Source organism: Apis laboriosa, unplaced genomic scaffold (genome assembly GCF_014066325.1).
Source record: "Apis laboriosa isolate Shangri-la unplaced genomic scaffold, ASM1406632v1 scaffold14686_cov152, whole genome shotgun sequence".
Lineage (NCBI taxonomy): Eukaryota > Metazoa > Arthropoda > Insecta > Hymenoptera > Apidae > Apis > Apis laboriosa.
In genome coordinates this window covers 647,202-667,968 of record NW_025221692.1, presented here as the reverse complement: position 1 = coordinate 667,968, position 20,767 = coordinate 647,202, and the positions used below count along the sequence as shown (strand labels likewise).

Sequence of the window (20,767 nt, the reverse complement as noted above, 5' to 3'; positions counted from 1 at the left end):
ATTTTCACATATATCATAACTAATAACTTATTACTACACTTTTATATACTAAAATGTATTTCATTTGAGAAAAGATGAATTATACTATATTTAAATAAAATTTTATTAAACTAAGATTTTTTTATATAAATTCGTATGAAAAATGAGCAATTAGTTTATTGTACATTTTTGTAACACAAAAATAAGTAAAACTTAATAATATAAGAAATATTAGATCATTATATTATATAGATTATTATATATAGATTATTATATTTTCAATACAAATATTAAAAATCAGAACATATAAACATTAATATTTACATACTAATATAAAGTGAATTGTCATCCATTCTATACTGCAAAATCTATGAAGTATTTTATCATTTAACATTTAAAATTTATTACAATTGTATAAAAATTGAGCAAATCATATATTAGTAATATTCGATTACAATAAGTAACAATGAAAATAAAGAAAATTTAACGAAAAATGAAAGTAGATGATATTTTACGTATAACATATAAATAGGGAAGCAATATTTGTGAACACTTTGAATGAATAATAATATCAATACCAAACTTATACAACAAGTGTACAGTCTTGAACTGTAACAGTCTTTATGGAAGTATGAATAATGAAGTATTTGTTACAAAAATTCTTTTTGACTAGAATAATTGTTTTTTTCTAGACATTCTATTACAAATCATTTAGAATAAAATTAAAATAACTTTAAATGTTTGATAAATAATTATTATATACTCTCAAATGATAATACTTTATGAAACATGGCACGAAATAGCATGGAATTTTTACATTGCAATTTTGTGTGTAATGATATAAACGATATAAATATAAAATGTAAACTATATGTATATTGTCAAAATTAAGATTTGTATTTTTTGATTTTTAAACTAAAAGATGTATAAAAAAGAAAGGAAAATATATTAGTTACAATTGTATCATACTTATTAAGAAATATATGAATTACTTACAATTAATTGGATATTTACTACTATATAACAAATTTGCTTGTATGTGTACTTTATACATCATACAGATCATTATAAACACTTCTGTAACTTCATTAAATGTATTTTACATGTAATGAATGTGATAAATTAAATGAATGTGATAATTTAAAGGACTGTACGGAATTTGTTGTTATATGAATCATGAATTGTTATAACTGTGCGTCAAAAATAACATTAATATAATAACTTAAAAATCATATATTTTATAATGAAATGTTTCCAGGTAAACTATACTGTCCTTTTCGGGAATGTGTATCAACCGCTCGAACTGCGAAATAATAATTATTGCCTTCAGAAAACTGTAAATAAAAAAAAGTATATTAATATTACAATTGTTTAGAATTTAATTTAATTTTCAAATAATAATTGTTCAAATTACTTGCGTAAGTGTGCATGCCATAGGCAGTGGTAAAGCTCGAACATCACCTACTTTTTTCCATAATGATGTATTGGGAGGAATGCCAGCAATTTCTTGATACGCATATAATTGGTAACTAACAATATCTGCATATTTTTCTGATAAATTCATATTCCAAGATAATACTATACCTAGACAATAACAATAACTTTTATTTTTTTCTCTATTAATTTTTATTGTATATAAATTTATATGTTATAATATACCATGTGCAACTTTAGAAATTTTTAATGATGGAGCTGGTGGTGGAAGTTTCAAAAGAGGATTTACAGCATAATTATGTATATCTGGTAAAGGTGCAGGATGCTGAAACAAATATAATGTTAAAAAATAATTAAAATATTATTAGAACAAAAATATATTTAAAATATATATACCTTATTTAATTGTACACTTGAAGTAGCTGGAGTTGTTAAAACTCGAACTGTTCCATTTGCAATAGTTGATATTCCTATAAATAATATGATTATATTATATTTATATATAATTTATATTATTAAAATTGCTTACCCGTTTTGTACGTTAAAGTTGAAAATGAAGCTCTACACGAAGTTACTGGCCGTATCTATAATAATAAATTTTTATTACAAATTATAAATTAATTATACAGAACATAAAATTTTTAACAAATAACTTTAATAATATAAAATATTTATTCTACCGGACTGGAATTTGGAGCTATTAATAATTGTCTTGTTGGTCCTACACCACTTTGCATCACGTATGTTAATCGAGGCGCGTTCATATTATTCTGGAAAAAAATATAAATAAATATAAAATATTAATGAAAAATATATAATCTTTTATGTATTTACCACTAAGGCAGTAGGTGTTGGTTGACTGGCAGGTTGTACTACTCTTATACTAGGAGGTTGACTTGTTATAGCTACATTCCCAGGAATGGTCTGAATTACCCTTTGGAAACAAGGTTGTTGTGTTTTTTGTGCTACATTTAATTGATCAGTTATTGTAGTGGTTACAACTGGTACACCAGTTGCTACAAATTATTAAAATTTATACATTTTTCAATTCAATTAATATATAATAAATAAATAAATCAGAAAATTTAATACCTTTGCTTTTTTCTTCTTCATCTGTAAGATCAATAAGATCATTTGTATGAGATTTTACAATATTTGTTGTAGTAGATCCTTGACGATTTATTTGATTTGGAAATTTTCCATTTAGAACTATAGCTTGCTGTTGTTGTGATTGAATTTGTTGCTATAAAAATCAATATAATATATTTATTATACGATTTTTATAATAAAAATATAAAAATTCTTATAAAATACTTACATTTGACATAATTTGTTGAACATTAGATTGATTTGGTAATGTCAAAGAATGCTGTGTGTCTACAGGTTTAGCAACAACTAAAGCTGCAGGAGTGATAGTAGTCATAATATTTGGAGACTGAGTGTGATTTTGTGATATCACAGAATTTTGTCCAATTATTGATTCAGTTCTCCTGGGAGATCTTACTTTAATTCCTTTTCTGGGACTGGCTGCATTATTTGTTTCATTAATAGAAGTAATTGATGTATTATTATTATTACTTGAAAGATGTAAAGACTTCAAATTAGAATTCTGTTGTAATTGTCGTAAATTCTGCATGCCATGATCCTATGGAAATAAATATTACAATAAAATATATGTAAAATAAAATATTACAAAATTATTTAAATAAATTAGTTTATTTAAATAATATTATTATATTTAAATACCGTCATAAAATTAACTTGCAATCCAACAGATCTATTGATTTTAATTGGTGGAGTGGATTTGTCATTATTAGCACGTCGATCTGCAGCATTACGACTTAATACCATTTCAAAATCCTTAATTTGTTTAGCCAATTGTTGACATTTTGCACGCATTACTTCTTGATTTTTTTCTGATATACGTGCTTGTTCTCTTAATTTGCCAATTTCGTCACGCATAGTAATTGTTTCGACAATTTTTTGTATCAAAAGTTCTTCTAATTCCTTAAAAAAATTATGTCATTATTAGAATATAACATATAAAACTATTATTATCAAAATAATTAACTTAAATTTGTATATTTCTACATACTTCTTGTTTTAATTTTGGCAGTTTTTCATTTAAATCTCTTTGGAAAAATTTATGAACATAATTAAGTTTTTTAATGTTTTCAGAATTATTTTCTTGTGTTTTTAATTCATCACATGCTTCAGAATTTATTTTAATTTTTTTAATATTACCATTCAGAATAGTACTATTAGTATCAGAATAAGTTCGTTTTAATGAAGGTGGTGATAAAGGACATGCATCTTGATTCATTTTATAATTTACAACCACAAATTTTTCTGAACCATCACTAGATTCTAAATCACTATCATAATTAAGAAATTTCTTTCTTATTATTTCTTCTGCATTCTTAGCTGTTCGTCTTTTTTGTCTTCCACTTTCTTTAACTATAAGAAGAATATTGTAATAAAAACTTGATAATTTATAGAATTAAAAAATTAAAAATTGCATGTTTTCAATATTCATTCATATCAAATTATAAGATCAAATATATATAATTATATTATTAAATAATAGTAGAGAAAGTTTTGATTAGTTAATTTATAACATTTTTAAGTAAAATTTTTTGATTTAATTTAAATAAAAATTAAAATTAATTGAGATATATTTTAAGTAATTTTAAGCAATAATTAATAATTCATAATTTTTTAAATTTTGTTGAAAAATATATACTATATATTAATTAAGAATAATTGAATATAAAAAAGGATCTTTATACATGTATAAAAAAAAATTAATGATTAAAAATTAAAAGTTAATTTTCTAAGTTATTTTTTTTACGAGTTCAATCACATAAAATTTATAAAATTTAAAAGATATAATTCTACCTTGTTTATCTTCTTCAGAAATAATTCCTTGTGCAATGGTAATCATTTTTTTCGTTCGCCTCTTTTTTTTTTGGGTAATTATAGGTTCAGCAATTATTTTATCACTATCACCACTAGTATCTTTTTCTTTAAAATCCAAGGAATCATTTTGTAATTTTGCATTGGATAAACTATTTTCATTTAATATTAACTTAATGTTTTCATTTAAATTTGCAGTTATACTTGTAGAACTTATTACAGAATTTTCTTTTGGTATAGATTTTATATCGTTTTCATTTTCATTTTGTTTTAAAAGATCAATTTTATTTTGGATTACTTGATCTTCAGAAGAAATAAATTCATTAATTTTAATAGAATTTGTACTATTAATATTAGTTTTTAATATTTGATTATCACATTTTTCGCTGTTATTAGCTGATTTTTCTGTGGTAATATTTTGTATAACGTTGATTTCATTATCATTTTCATTTGATACAGTAATTGTTTTTATGATTTCTTTATTTGATTTTATATTTTCTAAAGAAATTTCTTCTTTATTTGTAAGAATTTCATTAGTTTTATGATTTGTTATTTCTTTATTTACTATTGATTCATTGTTTATCATCTCTTTTTCATTTAAAATATCTAAATCAGTTATCCTATAATTGTTTTCTATGTCTTGATTAACATATGTTAATTCTTGATTTTTATTTGAATTTTGTTTTTCTAACTTATTAATTTGTTTAATTTCTCCACTTTCATTTATATTAGTTATTTTAACTATTTCTTCTTGTTTTTGATTACTTACATTATTTTCTTTAGTGTGTTCTATATTTTTATATTCATTATGTTTATATGTTACATTAATGTTTAATGATTCTATTATTTTAGAATTGTTAGAAACAGAAAAATTATTAGAATCAACATCTGCATTATTTATATTGTTTTCAATTAACTTAATGTTATCTGAATTATTATCATGAGAATTAATTGTAGAATTTGTAAGTTTTACAACAGAATTATCATTTGATGTATGAATTAAAATATCTTTATTCTTATCTTTACATTGTATTATTTTCATATTTTCTTCCAATTTATGCTTTAATTCTAATGAATTATCAACAGAATTAACAAAATTTTCCTCTTTAGAATCCTTAACAATAATATCACCTACTTCTTTATTCAATGATTGGTTTGAATCATTTTTATTAATGTTAATTGAAGATTCATTACATAATGTATTATCTTCATTTATTGTCTCATGATCTTCAATTTTTATAATTTTGACATCATTATCAACTTGAGTTTTTGAAAATACATTTTTATATAACGATGGTTCCAAATTTTGATCAAATTTAATTGGACTATTTTGCCTTTGCATTGCATTAGACTTAAAATTTTTTTTTTGTTGTCTATTACCATAAATTGATCTATTATATGAATTATATGTTCCATTACCTCTTCCACGTTCAAAAGGAAGAAATGTATTATGAAACCTAAAATCATATGATTGAAGTCTATAACGTCCTCTAGGTCTAAACCTATTATAAGTATGACTGACACTACGAAAAGGACGACCATTAGGACTTCTAGGATATCTCCAATGTAATTCATAATTTGGCCATAAACGAGGTGTATTAATTGTTTGATGTTTCATCAGTTCATTTTCATTTTCACCTTTTTTAATAATCCTTTCATAATCAATTACTATTTTTTCATCCATGGAATCATTATCTGAACATTGTTCTTCTTGATTTATTTTTTTTGTATTTGTATCATTTTTAATATTTTTTTCTGGAGAAATTTCCATATCTTCAGATGTTGTTTCTATAATTTAAATAAAAGAATATTGTTTAAATTTTTTTGATATATAATATCATATTGATTATAATAACATTTCAATTATACATATGTACAATGTTTACCAATTTTATTAGTTTTTAATTCATTTTTCTGATTATTTAAAACAGATGTTAAAATATCTTCTGTCTCAATTTCATCATCATCAGAAAGTCTCAAACGCATACTATCATCTGAAAGAGCATCTTCTTCATCACCATCATCACCTGTACCATATAATAGCTCTTCTTCTTTTTCTTTTGATAATTCATCAGTATGGTGTGTGTTAATACAAGGCAAAGAATGCACAGACTCAGAAGTATGTAATGTATCACTTCTTAAAGTTTCCATTTCATAAAATGTATAACACATAAGACAATGTCATAAATTACTCATTTAATAATCTTTAACCTGTAAATGATTACTTTACCTTTAATAATTTTATTTTAAACATTTTGTTTTAACTTTATATACACACATGCGCGCGCGCACGTATCACACATATACGCGCGTATATATACATTTGATATACAAGTGTATATAGTAAAAATTTTCATATATTTAAATTTATCTTTATTTAATTTTTATTTAATTTTTTTATGAGATAATAATTATATTTATTATATTTATTATATATTATATAGTAAATTAATATAAAATATTAATATAAAATTAAAAAATAAATACAAGTAAAATATTGTATAAATTAATATATCGATTTAATGTATATTATTTATTTTTATTTTTATCAAAATTTTTATTATTTTAATTTTATAAATAAATAAATAAAAAAATTAATATTAATTTAAAATATCATAAATATTAAAAAAAATTAATAATGAAATCCAGATTTATTTATAATTTTTTTAAATTTGAATACAATTAAATATAAAATCTATTATAATTTATAACTATAAAATTATATAATTTATAAATATAAAATATATTTTTTGTCAAAAGATCTAATTTTAATATATATTATTATAAATATATATTAAAAATATATTATAAAAATAATATTTTAAAATTATAAAAAATTATTAGTTTCTCATGGATTAATATTTTTCGTTTAATATTATTATATCATTATATTTGCAATGCGTATTAAAATGATTAATATTTATGCTGGTTTGATATGAGTGTTAATGAAGAGAAATGCAAATTTCCGTAAAATTAAAATTATTAAAATATGGGCCCTTTAATGCACGCCAATATATACCATCCCTGGCCCATAAGTACTCAATTAATAAAAATGGCGGAATGGAACTATTTCACTAAATTCATCATTATATTTTAAATAATGGATAATATATCATACAACTATTTAAAAAAAATTTATATCATTATTATTTTAAAAATATTATAGATTTATATTTTATACAAATAATATATTGAAAGAATGTTTAATAAGTACATGGCCATTTCGTATTTTTGTGTCTGTCACTATTTACAAAACTTTAAATTTCAATTCATGTCAAAAAATATTGTTTGTTTATAAAATTAAATATAAGTACACAACACGAATAATTATAACTAATTGAAATGTTAGAATACATTAAATTAATTATGATTTAATCTATACAAGATTTATGTAGAAAAAGGCGGGCTTCTAAGTAAGCTCCTCTATTGAACGAATACTGCCAAACATAGGCCCCGATGTGTCCTAACGAAATTCAACGATTTTACACGAAGTCAACCAATATGGCGTCACAGTTTACCATTGAGAAATTATTTTTTAATATAAAATAAAAATAAAATTTAATAAATTTCATAATAAAAGTATATATTTAACAAGTATAATTATAGTAACTTTTGTTATTTTTGCATTTCAAATAAAACAAAATTTAAAAAAATTTATATTTTCAATATCCTCTCTCTTTCTTTACTAACTACTCTCTTTCTGTACTACTTAATAATTCTTAATGTTATTGCAAAAATTTATAAAAATTTTATCATATTTAATATAGATTTTAAGATTTATATGTTTGAACATTTTTATATGAATATATTTTTCAATATATATTAAAAAAAAATACTAATATTAAATATTTGTTTATAAAAATACTATATATAAGTATTATTTTATAATATATAAATATTTTTATATTGAACATTTGAAATAATTCTACTCCTGTTTTTTTAGTTCTTATTGACAAGATCAACATGCGTCATACTGGTAATATAATATTGAATTCATTGAGTGGGAGAAATGTTATGCTTTCATAACTCATTAGGAATATCGATTTTATATAGATTTCTGTATGTAGATTCAATACTTGTATTTTCGAAATTTTCATTATTTATAAATTATTATTAAAAATGTTACAAATATATTATAGATATATTTTTAATCAAAATTTAATTATTCATCTCATAGAATTTATAAAAAATAATATTTGTAATACAAGTAATATTACTATATCTAAATATACTATACAAATCTATAATTCAAGTACAACATAATTTGTATATATATATATATATATATATATATATATACAATTATATTATAAATATTTGTTAATAATATAATTATTATTAATATTATAAAATATAAAAATTAATAAAAAATTGTGATACAAATAAAATTTTATTTTTATAATATCATAATTTTTTATGATATAAATATTTTAGTTCATTTTTATATTAAAAATAACAATCTAATTTTATAACTTAAATATTATATAATTAAATATAAAAATATTAAGTTTTCATTTTGTATGACGAAACAACAAAATGGCGTACCTATGCTCTATAAAATGGCAGCTATTCATATATAGTTTGACATCTACAATAGATTCGATCTTTATGTTTGGGACTTCAGGCCCAAATTCTTCAGTAATATGAATAGCATAAAATATACTTTTATTATTTAAATATTCATTAATGTATAAATTAAATATAAGAATTAAATATAAGAAAACAACAACAGAAATCCTTAAAGTCTATAAAATTAAAATTAATAAAATAACGAAGAATTTATTTCTTTTTCAAAATGTTTAACTATAACTATTTTTTAAAATATAATTTTTTGTAATTTTAAATAAATATATATTATATGTATATATGATTCAGGTCATATAACAATTCAGATCAAAAAATCAGAATGACCCACTGCTGAATGATAACATATAAATATGTGTGTAAATGAACTTACGTTATGTTATAATGCAGACAATCTTCAATCAGTGATGAACATGCTCTTTGTTTTACAAAAATACTTCATATTTATGATAAATGCCAGAAACGAAGATACACTGTGATACTCGTTCATCGAGTATCTGCAACACCGCAACCTAAACAAGCGACAGGCAATGTTGCCACTTTTATACGTAACCGCTAACATACTCAATATATTTTGATGAAATTAAGATTTAAATTGAATACGTCAGACTTTCCAATTGTTTAAATTTAAAAGATTTATCGAATTAAAAAGTTACAAACAAATTTGTGAAAAGAAATATGTAGAACTATCGACATATACAGATAATGTAGTTTGCATCTCAATTTAGTAACGCATGCGCTATAGTATAAAATACTTTCAGAACTTATATGATGTTTACTAAAGCATGTAAAATACTTCTGATTAGATACCAAAATACACTATGTTTATAAAAATTTATGCAGGTATGCAAAATCAATAATAATCAAGTATTCGTGATATGTTTTTTCAACATTTGAAGACTTTTTTTTCGAAAATTATTTGATATTACTTTAAAAAATAAATAATAACCATAGTATTTTACATTATTTTGTAAAAAATATTATTAATAATATAAAGTTTATTGATTATTACTGAAATGTGGATGAAGGAAAAGTATATTTTATGTAATATTTTTTAAAAAATTGTTAATAAAGTATATATTTAGTGATTAATTCAAACCAAGGTTATCATTAAAAATATCGTATCATGAAAATACGAATAAAAAATATTGCTAACCACAATATGTATTTATTAAAATTATTTGTATTTAGAAAAAATGTATTATGTATTATTTTTATAATTTAAATTTAAAAATTATAAGAAGACTATTATATATTAATATACAAAATCGAAAATAAAAAATTAACAATTAATATTTAATTTTATTTAATATTTATAGTAAATTTTAAAAAATATATTATTCTTTTTGTATTTTATTATATTTTTAATAATATATGTATAATCTTGTATATAAATATAATTGCTATTATATATAATAAATAATATATATTATATATTCTTGAATTTTATTATGTGCAAATATAATTATATATAATATATAATATTTATAAATATTAAGTAGACAAATTTATTTAATGTAGAATATATAATATAGAAATGAAAATTAAAATAGAAATTTTATATAAAATAATTTAATTTAATTTTCTATAAAATAATTTAATTTAATTTTTAATCCAATTACATTATTTAATATTATTTAATATTGTAAAATATATATTATTTTTTTTAATCTATTTTAAATTTTATTAAATTAACTATATTTGTAATGAAAATGTAAATATTAATAATTAAAAATATATTTTGTAAAAATATTTATGATGTTGATAATATTTTTATATGATTAGTGTTATTTTAAATTTTGATATACATATATAATATGCAAAAATAAGAAATAATATTTTTATATAAAATTTCATATTTATAAATACATTACAAAACATTAACGACTACTATTTTGATTTTTTAATATAAAATCAAAAATACTTCTAATCTTCTGAATCAGTCTTACAGAAAAAATTAAAATATACTATATTTGTCATTTTATATAAAATTGAAATTTTTATTATATTTTAACTAATAATAAATATTCTATAAAGTAGATTTTTAAAGTTTTTCACCAGCGAAAATTCTAATATTATTTAATATAAAACAATAAAATTAATTTTATAGTATATATAAAAATAATACAAAATTTAATATTCTTTTTGTTTATTTGATTATATTATGTCATAAAAAAAATAATTTTTTTACTGATTTATAAAAATGTAATTACTATAGTGATTTATTCTATTTTCAATACTAGTTAATTTTTGGTTACTTAGCTCCTCTAGGTATTTATAATTGAAATTGTTTTACTATTGACAAAAAATGTTATTTTTTTTCTTATTCTTCTAAAATTTTATAGATAATTTAATAAAAATCGATATTATAATTCAGTTCAGAGAATATGTTCATAAATTATATTTAATTTATTCAAATCAATTATTTCAAACTATGTTAATCATAAATAAGAAAGTTGGTAGCAAAATATCAAATGATATTTTATCATAGAAAGCCGGTATAAAGTTTCAATATAGTATATCTGAATATATTATATGAGGATGGTGGAGAAAAGTACGATTTTGAAGATGTACGAAGAAAAGAATATTTATTTGCTATTTCGGAAAAGTTGAACTATTAGTTAAATTTTGATAGATAAATAAAAAATTATAAAATTTTATGTAAAATATATTAGTTATATTAAAATCAAATACGTTCGCATGCGTATTAATTACTTCTTTTCGCAAACTCGATCGAAATACATTATCCGACAGGAGAGCACTCTTTGGGCTCCAGAGGAAAGAAAAGTTGTTGTAATGGCTGCCGTGTCATGAAATGAAGGTACCGAGCCAGTTTTGTGGTTCCACGATGGAGGAGAACTCCAGTTCTGCATCTCAAAATCATAATGGACAATTATCTAGTGGTGCAAATGTTCCATTAACAAATAATAAACATCAAGGGAATGACAATGGTACTAATGGCGATGCTAAGAATGAAAGGCCACAATACTCTATGCCTGGTATTCTACATTTTATTCAGCATGAATGGACTCGCTTTGAACTTGAAAGATCGCAATGGGAGCTTGATAAAGCAGAATTTCAGGTATCGTCTTAATTTGTTTGAGGAAAATTCTCAGAATTTCTCTATATATTTTTCTTTAAAGTATTCTTTTCTTATTGTCATATCATCTGTCATGTGACAGAATGGTAAAAACATGATTAATTTGAAAATATGTAAAACATCCCAATATAATTTGTATATATATTTAATTAAAAAATTAATTTAATTTAAATTAAAAAATATTTTATAAGAATATTTTTCTTCTTATAATATTATATTTTAAAATTCAATATAGCAAATGTCACTTTGTGTACATTATGCATATACTCAAAAAATTATTTCAATTTAAATTAAAAAATATTTTATAAGAATATTTTTCTTTTTATAATATCATATAATATTATATAATATTATGTTTTAAAGTTTAATATAGTAAATAATATAGTAAATATAGTAAATAATAGTAAATATTAATTTATTAATATATAGAAATTATTATATTATTTTAATGAAATAAATAGTATTAGTTATTATATAAATAATATAATATTATAATAACTAATAAATAATATTAATATAATAAATAGTATTTTAATTTTATATAAATTTTATGTTGTATTGTGTTATATTATATTATATTATATTATATTCTACTGTATTATAATCTACTGTATTCTATGTATCATATTTCTATAATGTCTTTATTATAATTATTGTAATTTTTAATGTTATAAAAATAATGTTATATTTTTTCAAAAAATTTTTATGTTATAAAATTAAAACAAAAAAATAATTATAATATATTATATTATATATTATAGTATATTTTATAAAATATATTTTACCTGATTATATTAAAAGCAATTAAATAAAAATATAAGTTAAAAAAGTATAATAAGTTTATTATATTTTTATAGGCTAGGATAGCTTTTTTACAAGGGGAAAGAAAAGGTCAAGAAAGATTAAAAAATGATTTAGTAAGAAGAATAAAGATGTTAGAATATGCTCTTAAACAAGAAAGGTAAGATTTTGTTTTAAATTAAAATTATAAAACAATTTTATCTTCAAAAAATATTTATAATATTTTCATCATTTTTATAGAGCAAGGTATCATAAACTAAAATATGGCACTGACTTAGTAATTCAAGGGGATACAAAACCTCCTATTTATGAAGAAGGTATTTGTAATTGTCCCAATTCTGATGTTGGAGGTGGTGGTGATGGAGAAGCTCCATTTACATCTGTCAGTAATATTAGTTGGAGACAAGGCCGCCAAATTTTAAGACAGTACATAAAATATTTTTATAATTATTGTTCATACAATATAAAGTTCATTATCATTAATAGTTTATATATAATTCTTATTTTAGATATTTACAAGAAATTGGTTACACTGATACAATAATAGATGTACGATCCAGCAGAGTAAGATCTTTACTTGGTTTAAGTAATAATACAGATTCAGAAGATATGAATACTCCTGCATTAAATGGCAATGAACCATCAAATAAACAAGCATCAGATAACAGTGATACAGGGCTTTTAAATAGTGTTCGTAGAACTTCAGAAAAAAAGGTAGAGGTAAATAATTTTTAATCATTTTATTATAATTTTTATAAAAGTTTTCAATAAAAATTTTATTGAAATAATGCTTATATTAATGTAAATATTTTTTATATACCTGAAATCAAATCAAATTTCTATAATATCAATTTTTTATAATAATATATCAATATATACTTACAATAATATATATACTTTTTATATTTTTATGTTGGTAGCAACGATCTTCTATAGCAGAAGCAATAATATTAGATACAGAAGCAGCTGTTATGGCGAACTTTGAATTTTTGGCTAATACAGATATGGATATGGAAGAAGAGGAAGGAGATGTAGGAGATGATATTTATGATACTAATATGGATCCTAAACCAAATAAAGTGAGCAACATATTTATTTATTTTTCTATTTAATATATATCATTGCATATTCATTTAAATTGAATTAATATATTGTTTTCATTTTAATTTTTAGCCACCTATGCTTTTAACAGAAGATGTTGATGCAGAAGCTGAAGAAGTATTAAATGAATTGAATCTTCTTACAGAAATTGAGGAATCACCACCAGGTTCTATTCGTTATTTATCTGAATGGAGTTAGTATTTATTTCATTTATAGTTTCACAAATAAATTTCAATTTGATCAATATTTTAAAAAGATTGAATATTTAAAATTTAATAAATTTACAGATGCAATACATAGAGGTGCACATACAGATCCAAAACGTCTAAATGAAGAAGGTGACTCTACATTGGAATTGGGTGAATTAGAACAATTATGTGTAAACAATGAAGCAGAAACATCATATGATGTGAGTTAAATTGATTATGTCAGTTATTATTGTTGATGATAAGTTTTTTATAGATATATGTATATATATTTATAAAATTTATATCATCTATAAACATTTAATTTTATTTTTAATTTAGAATAGAATTTTATTTTATTTTCTTCATTATATTTTAGAATATTATTATTAAAATTAAATATATTTTAGATGGTAGCCACTACAAAGGAAAGTTTAAGAAAAACATGGAATGCAAAGTATACATTAAGATCTCACTTTGATGCTGTTCGAGCTCTCGTCTTCCATCCCACTGATCCTGTTCTTATAACTGCAAGCGATGATCATACACTCAAATTATGGAATCTTCATAAAACTTTACCAGCAAAGAAGTAAGTTATATCTTAAATTCTATATTTATATTTCTATCACTTTATAGATAAAAAAAATATTAATTCATTTGTTTCAGGTCAGCTTCATTAGATGTAGAACCATTATATACATTCAGATCACATACAGGTCCTGTATTATGTTTAGCTATGTGTAGTACAGGAAGTCAATGCTATAGTGGTGGTTTAGATGGTATGATTCATTGTTGGACACTTCCATCAGCCAATATAGATCCATATGACTCCTATGAACCAAGTGTCCTTAGCCAAACATTAAAAGGACATACAAATGCAGTTTGGGGTTTAAGCATGTATCAACTTCGATCACAATTATTATCAATCAGTGCTGATGGAACTGTAAAATTATGGAGTCCACAAAGCAAATCACCATTACTTCATACATATGTTTCTGAACAAGGTATATTTTTTTAATATATTATATATAATTTTATAAACTCATTATTAAAATTTTTTTTTTTCTTTTACAGATGGAATACCATCATCAGTAGATTTCATTAGGGACGAGTCAAATAAATTAGTTGTAGCTTATGATAGAGCTTGTGTGGTATTTGATACGGAAACAGGCGAAAGCGTAGCTCGTCTTGAGGCCAACGAAACAAAAGGAGTAAATCGTGTTGTGGCGCATCCTACATTACCACTTGTTGTTGCAGCACATGAAGATCGACATATTCGATTTTACGATCATCGATCAGCTACCCTTGCTCATGCTATGGTTGCTCATTTGGATGCAGTTACTAGTCTTGCAGTAGATCCTCATGGTTTATATTTGCTTTCAGGAAGTAAGTAACAGTAAATTAAAATAAATTAAATAATTAAATAATTAAAAAATTAAATAATTATTTTTAATTAAAATTAAATAATTATTTTTAATTAAATAAGTAAATTATTAAATATTTAATTTTTTATTTTTAGGTCATGATTGCAGTATAAGATTATGGAATATGGATAATAAAACTTGTGTTCAAGAAATAACAGCACACCGTAAAAAATTTGACGAAAGTATTTTAGATGTAGCATTTCATCCTTCACGACCTTTTATAGCAAGTGCAGGGGCTGATGCTCTTGCCAAAGTGTATGTGTGAAATGTAAATTAAGATACACATTTCTATTACCAACATACAAATGGAACAGATTTTATACTCATTCTTTCTAGATAGTTTTACTTATACATGTTACACTTCCAATTTTGTTGTAACTTATATTGCTCTACCATTTGAAATATCACTTTAGGAAATCAAATTGAGCGTATAGATATCCATGTTACGAAACCAAAATTTGCACATAACCTTTATCCGCAATACTTTATTAAAAAAGTAATTTCAAATACAGAATATTTCAGTTTTTAGACGATAATATTAATATATTCTGAGTTTAAATAAGAAAAAAATATTATATAAAAATAGATCATTTAATATTTTATTAAAAAATATTTAAAAAATAAACAATTAATGATATTTATATATAATTTTTTATGCGATTATTTGAAGTCAAATTAATATTAATATTCAATTTCAAAATTCTTAATTTAATAAAACTTTAATTACATTTAGTAACATGGTAGTTGGAAATGATTTATTTCTATATCATTATAGTAATTACATATTCATTTCATTCATGTTTCTTATTTTTGTAATTTTTTAATAAAATGTTAAATGATCTATGTTTATATAACATTTTTTTTATTTAGATTCAAAACATATTAATAAAATTTAACATTTAAAAATTGAAACATTCTATATACATGCTGCTTATTGATAAAATTTCCTCTAAGTAGCAATATAAATTGGGATAGCGGAAGGGGTCTGTCTTGTAGTATATTAGTTATATAGTTCTGGTAATTAGATGATAAAATACCCCTTACCCGGAATCCAGGAAGCACACTGCCGCAGTAGCATAATATTTATCCCTATGTTAACTATTTATTACCAATATTACAGTTACTGTTGCACAGCTACTGGAGATTAAGACGTACTACGCGAGAATGAAGTTGTCCTACATCAATTAGTCTCCCATTATATGATTTTTATGCTACCTTATATATTTATCGAGGTAGGTATATAATAACAACAAAAAGCAACAACAACAATAATAATAATAATAACCGTAATAAGTTAATTATAATGTAAGAGACATAATATTAATAACAGTAAATTATAACTGTGTGTTTCTCTGTAATATATTGTATTTAAAAATAGATGAACTGTGTAACGTACTATAATGAACATGTTTTTATTAAAATTTAATTCCATTTCTATTATTTTTTTCCTTCTACAAATCTGAATATATAAATCATAATTATAAGAAACGGAATCAAAATATTAAAATAAAATTTATTCAATTTTATTAATTAAAAAATAAACACAAAATATTATTTATAGATCTTATAAAAAATTTAAGCGAAATTTAGTATCTACATTTTATTGAAAAAATACGAGAAAATTAATTTTTTAAAAAATATATAGATTTTATTAAATATTAATATATAAAATTTTATTTTATCAATACATTTATCTCTTTTTAAATGTTGAAATATACTATTTTTTTAATTATAATTTGTGTATGTATATATATATATATATATAAAATACTCTGACTGTCCAATCAAAACGAAGCAAAATTATCATATATACATATCATATATACACCACATATACATAAATATAGTGTGTATAAAGAATATCTATAAATTATCACGTTGATCAGCTGAGAGGCGTTCTCAATATAGTTGTAACGAGTTATCTGTCGTATATATAACATTATAAATTTATATATTATAAAAAATATATAGTATATATGGAATAATTTAAAATACATGTTTCTCAGTAATTTTAAATGTATTTTGAAAGGTATATTTATTAAGCAAATTAAAATTCAGAGTAAAAATAATAAAATATTATGTATATTTTAATAAAGTACATATTAATTTTTTTTATTAAGAAACATCAATATTTATTTATACGAGTGAAACATTTATAAGATGTAAATTGAATTCGTTAAATGTTCATATAGGTTATGTGATTATGATTCTTAAAGTATATCTAAATTTCTTGTCCATAAATATTAAAAAGTGATATGTTTGTTGCGCTTTATAAGCGCCAATATTATATAAAAAATTAAGAATGGAACGAAATGGCGCGAGAGAAATGGAAGAACGAATGTGCATAAGAGATACTGGAAAGACACTGAAAAAATATGGTAGTACAGCTAAACATATTACAAGAAATGAAAATTTATTAAAACATACTGTATTAACAACTGATACTCTTCAAGGAATTGCTCTAAAATATGGAGTTACAGTATATATTTTATTTTTTAAAATAAATATATGAAAATGTATATTTCATATATCTTATTTTTTTAGACTGAACAAATAAGAAGAGTCAACAGATTATGGGCTTCTGATAGCTTATTCTTACGGGAACATTTATTTATTCCTATTAATCCAGAAAGTCCATTATCATTAGATAATACTGAAGAAATTGAACATAATATAGTTCAAAATGTAATATTTGCTTATATAAATAACAAATTATTATTTAATATTATATAATATATAAAATATATTTTTAGGTTTCTAGTCCATCTTCAATAACATCATCTATAGATGATGATAGTTCAGTTAATGATTTTTTAGCTAAAATGGATTCTTCTATAGCCAATGCTAAAAAAGAAGTTAAACGTACTCAGGGGAATAGTGAGTAAGTTATTCACTAATAATTAATGAATATCAATCATTAATAGTTTTACATTTATACTTGAAAAAAATTTCTTATATAAATTTATTAATGAATATATTTTAGATTTTGCACTGAGGATAATGATATCTATGTACAATCACATAGAACATCTTCTAAATTACGTAATTCGTTTCCTATAACTTCAAATGCATATACAGTACCATCTGCTTCAGAATCATTAAGACCATCTTCTAGTGACATGCATAATTTTCCAACTGCTGTAGTTATGACTCAGGGTAGAAAAGTGAAAACATCATTACAAAGACTTCAACAACAGCAAGATGAAATATTCCAGTTGTAGCAATCAAATTTTATTGAACTGTAATATATTTAACACTGACAGTGACATTAAAAAGTTTAAACAAAAGATATATTAAATACTGAATAATATACTGGAAATAGTAGAAAGCTATTTCATATTTAAAATTGGTTGATCCAATGTTAATGTAAGTTGTATTCATTTTTTTTTTTTCATAAACTTTTTATTATATTTTAAATATACTACAGATATTAGAAATATTTATATAAGATAATATTTATTATTTCTATTCTTGTAGTCTGAATACTATCATCAATGGATCAACATAACTCTCATATTGTCCAAGCATATTTTTAAAATTGTTCAAATAATATTTCTTAGTAAACCATATGTGCCTTTAATCCAAGTTGATTGTGTATTTCTGTTATTTTTATAAAATATATACATATTTTATGTTATATCTAAAATATTAAGCTTATATGATTTCTTTCTATAAATTAAATTTCATCAATTTTATTATGAGTAATATTTACTATTAGAATTCTTTATTCTAATTTTAATTTTATTAAACATAAATTTATAATTCACTTATATTTTTTTTGTGATCTCAACTATATCAGATGAATAATTTTTATAGAAATTATAAACTATTAATATTAATATAATTAAATATTATATTCTATAATACAAGCCATTTACTAAATTAGTTTTTCTTATCAAATTGTTTATATTATTTATTTATGTAATTTATTTTGTTTTTAAAAATATTGTTAAATTAATACAAAATTAAATAAATTGCTATCAAAAATAAATACAGCTTGGATAATAAACTGCGCGTTTATGTAAAAAAATTATTCAATTATTTTAGTAATAATGCGAAATATTAAAATAATATGAATGCTCAATTTTTAGTTACAACTATATGATATTTATAATTCGCTATCAAAAATTTTTATTATAAAATTTAATAGAATCAAGAATTATTATTGTGTGAAATTTGTATATAATGCACAAATGAATTTAATATATTAAATTCATATTGAAATATTAATAAAATTAATTAATATAAATTTAAAATATAAATTTTTATTTTAAAATTATTATTAAAATTTTTGAAATACATATATTATTGACAAATTATTTTATTTAAAAAAGAAAAAATAATAAATATTAAAATATTATATTATAATATTAATTACATATATATTGTAAATTATTTGTAATTATTTTTAAAGTTATATAAATTTATCATTGATGCAATTAATCAAGATTTTATAGAAGAAAATACAGTACCTGTTAATATTATCTATAATTAATATTTTGTTCCTTGTTATGTTAATAATATTATTTGCTGATATTAAATATTATAATGCGTTTTATTATTATTATTATATTATTCATATTATGTTACTACATTATGTATTGTGTAAGAATAATTATAAATTATTATAATTATGATAAAAGAATTAAAATTCAATAAACAAATGATAAATTTATTTTAAAATAACATAATATATAGAAACAATAAATTTTACAATTTATATTAAATACACATATTGTATGGTCTAACTAATTTTTTCACTTTGTTATGAATACATAACAATCAATTTAAGTCATTTTTAATGCTATGCATTAGTGATTTATTGTGGATATTTTAAGTAAGATTTGTTTAATATATATGATGTAATTTATTAGTTATAACATATAAGATAATTGTGTTATACATAAGATGATACACATTTAATATTCATTTTAAGTTCACGTGCGTTTAAACGTACGTGTATATATATGTGTATATATATATTGAGAAATATTTAATTGTTATAAATATAAAATAAATATTATTTGTTAATAAAATAATTTACAAATATATAATAAAGGATATTTAAAGTAAATATTTTTTGTAAATAAATCATTAACAATTACAAAAAAAAATTTTTTTGCATATTTATATATTCTTAAAAATTAAGTTAAATAATATAAATAAGAATTAATAGTTAATAATCATATTTATGTTTATACATATACAAATACATATTTGTCACATTCAATAAATATTTTATG

General features: G+C 21.0%; 3 protein-coding genes and 1 long non-coding RNA gene across 9 annotated transcripts; 2 read left to right on the top strand and 2 right to left on the bottom strand.

Moving 5' to 3' along the window:
- Positions 1-235: 235 nt before the first annotated feature.
- Positions 236-9,405, bottom strand: LOC122710454 (putative uncharacterized protein DDB_G0282133). 4 transcript variants are annotated; one of them, XM_043928316.1, is made up of 14 exons: positions 9,287-9,405; positions 6,216-6,540; positions 4,312-6,117; positions 3,509-3,870; positions 3,160-3,420; positions 2,732-3,058; positions 2,506-2,656; positions 2,248-2,429; positions 2,094-2,183; positions 1,943-1,997; positions 1,810-1,883; positions 1,639-1,738; positions 1,394-1,563; positions 236-1,313 (listed from the first exon to the last, which is right to left on the bottom strand). In XM_043928316.1, exons 2-14 carry the CDS (start codon positions 6,499-6,501, stop codon positions 1,218-1,220), a joined length of 3,960 nt encoding a protein of 1,319 aa, XP_043784251.1. In that variant the 5' UTR covers positions 6,502-6,540; positions 9,287-9,405; the 3' UTR covers positions 236-1,217. The 4 variants fall into 4 exon arrangements, with proteins under 4 accessions (XP_043784251.1, XP_043784252.1, XP_043784254.1 ...); XM_043928317.1 differs by lacking the exon at positions 9,287-9,405 and adding an exon at positions 7,544-8,132; XM_043928319.1 differs by lacking the exon at positions 9,287-9,405 and adding an exon at positions 7,712-7,731.
- Positions 9,406-11,455: 2,050 nt separating this feature from the next.
- Positions 11,456-16,925, top strand: LOC122710456 (striatin-3). Of its 2 annotated transcripts, none has more exons than XM_043928321.1 (12): positions 11,456-11,995; positions 12,871-12,974; positions 13,055-13,240; positions 13,324-13,528; positions 13,735-13,893; positions 13,988-14,108; positions 14,203-14,324; positions 14,511-14,689; positions 14,767-15,104; positions 15,175-15,486; positions 15,620-15,779; positions 16,645-16,925. In XM_043928321.1, the coding sequence occupies exons 1-12, from the start codon at positions 11,729-11,731 to the stop codon at positions 16,670-16,672; spliced, it is 2,181 nt and encodes a 726-aa protein (XP_043784256.1). In that variant the 5' UTR covers positions 11,456-11,728; the 3' UTR covers positions 16,673-16,925. The 2 variants fall into 2 exon arrangements, with proteins under 2 accessions (XP_043784256.1, XP_043784255.1); XM_043928320.1 differs by having other exon boundaries at positions 13,324-13,534.
- On the bottom strand, positions 15,284-16,705 carry LOC122710457. Its single transcript, XR_006345934.1, has 2 exons — positions 16,569-16,705; positions 15,284-15,476 (listed from the first exon to the last, which is right to left on the bottom strand). It is a non-coding gene; the product is annotated as an uncharacterized LOC122710457 (long non-coding RNA).
- Positions 16,926-17,421: 496 nt separating the features above from the next.
- LOC122710393 (lysM and putative peptidoglycan-binding domain-containing protein 1) lies at positions 17,422-19,200 on the top strand. Of its 2 annotated transcripts, none has more exons than XM_043928220.1 (6): positions 17,422-17,553; positions 17,717-18,003; positions 18,069-18,209; positions 18,278-18,405; positions 18,508-18,890; positions 19,002-19,200. In XM_043928220.1, the coding sequence occupies exons 2-5, from the start codon at positions 17,827-17,829 to the stop codon at positions 18,743-18,745; spliced, it is 684 nt and encodes a 227-aa protein (XP_043784155.1). In that variant the 5' UTR covers positions 17,422-17,553; positions 17,717-17,826; the 3' UTR covers positions 18,746-18,890; positions 19,002-19,200. The 2 variants fall into 2 exon arrangements, with proteins under 2 accessions (XP_043784155.1, XP_043784156.1); XM_043928221.1 differs by lacking the exon at positions 17,422-17,553 and adding an exon at positions 17,561-17,619.
- The last annotated feature ends 1,567 nt before the right edge of the window (positions 19,201-20,767 follow it).

Coding starts and splice junctions, on each gene's coding strand:
- LOC122710454 (XM_043928316.1), bottom strand. CDS start 6,501: ATGTGTTATACATTTTATGAAATGGAAACTTTAAGAAGTGATACATTA. Junction 3,059..3,159: donor TGCAAGTTAATTTTATGACG/GTATTTAAATAT, acceptor TTATTTCCATAG/GATCATGGCATGCAGAATTT. Junction 1,564..1,638: donor AATTTCTAAAGTTGCACATG/GTATATTATAAC, acceptor GTTATTGTCTAG/GTATAGTATTATCTTGGAAT.
- LOC122710456 (XM_043928320.1), top strand. CDS start 11,729: ATGAAGGTACCGAGCCAGTTTTGTGGTTCCACGATGGAGGAGAACTCC. Junction 14,690..14,766: donor AAAACTTTACCAGCAAAGAA/GTAAGTTATATC, acceptor CATTTGTTTCAG/GTCAGCTTCATTAGATGTAG. Junction 15,780..16,644: donor GCTGATGCTCTTGCCAAAGT/GTATGTGTGAAA, acceptor CCAATATTACAG/TTACTGTTGCACAGCTACTG.
- LOC122710393 (XM_043928220.1), top strand. CDS start 17,827: ATGGAACGAAATGGCGCGAGAGAAATGGAAGAACGAATGTGCATAAGA. Junction 18,004..18,068: donor CTCTAAAATATGGAGTTACA/GTATATATTTTA, acceptor TTATTTTTTTAG/ACTGAACAAATAAGAAGAGT. Junction 18,406..18,507: donor CGTACTCAGGGGAATAGTGA/GTAAGTTATTCA, acceptor AATATATTTTAG/ATTTTGCACTGAGGATAATG.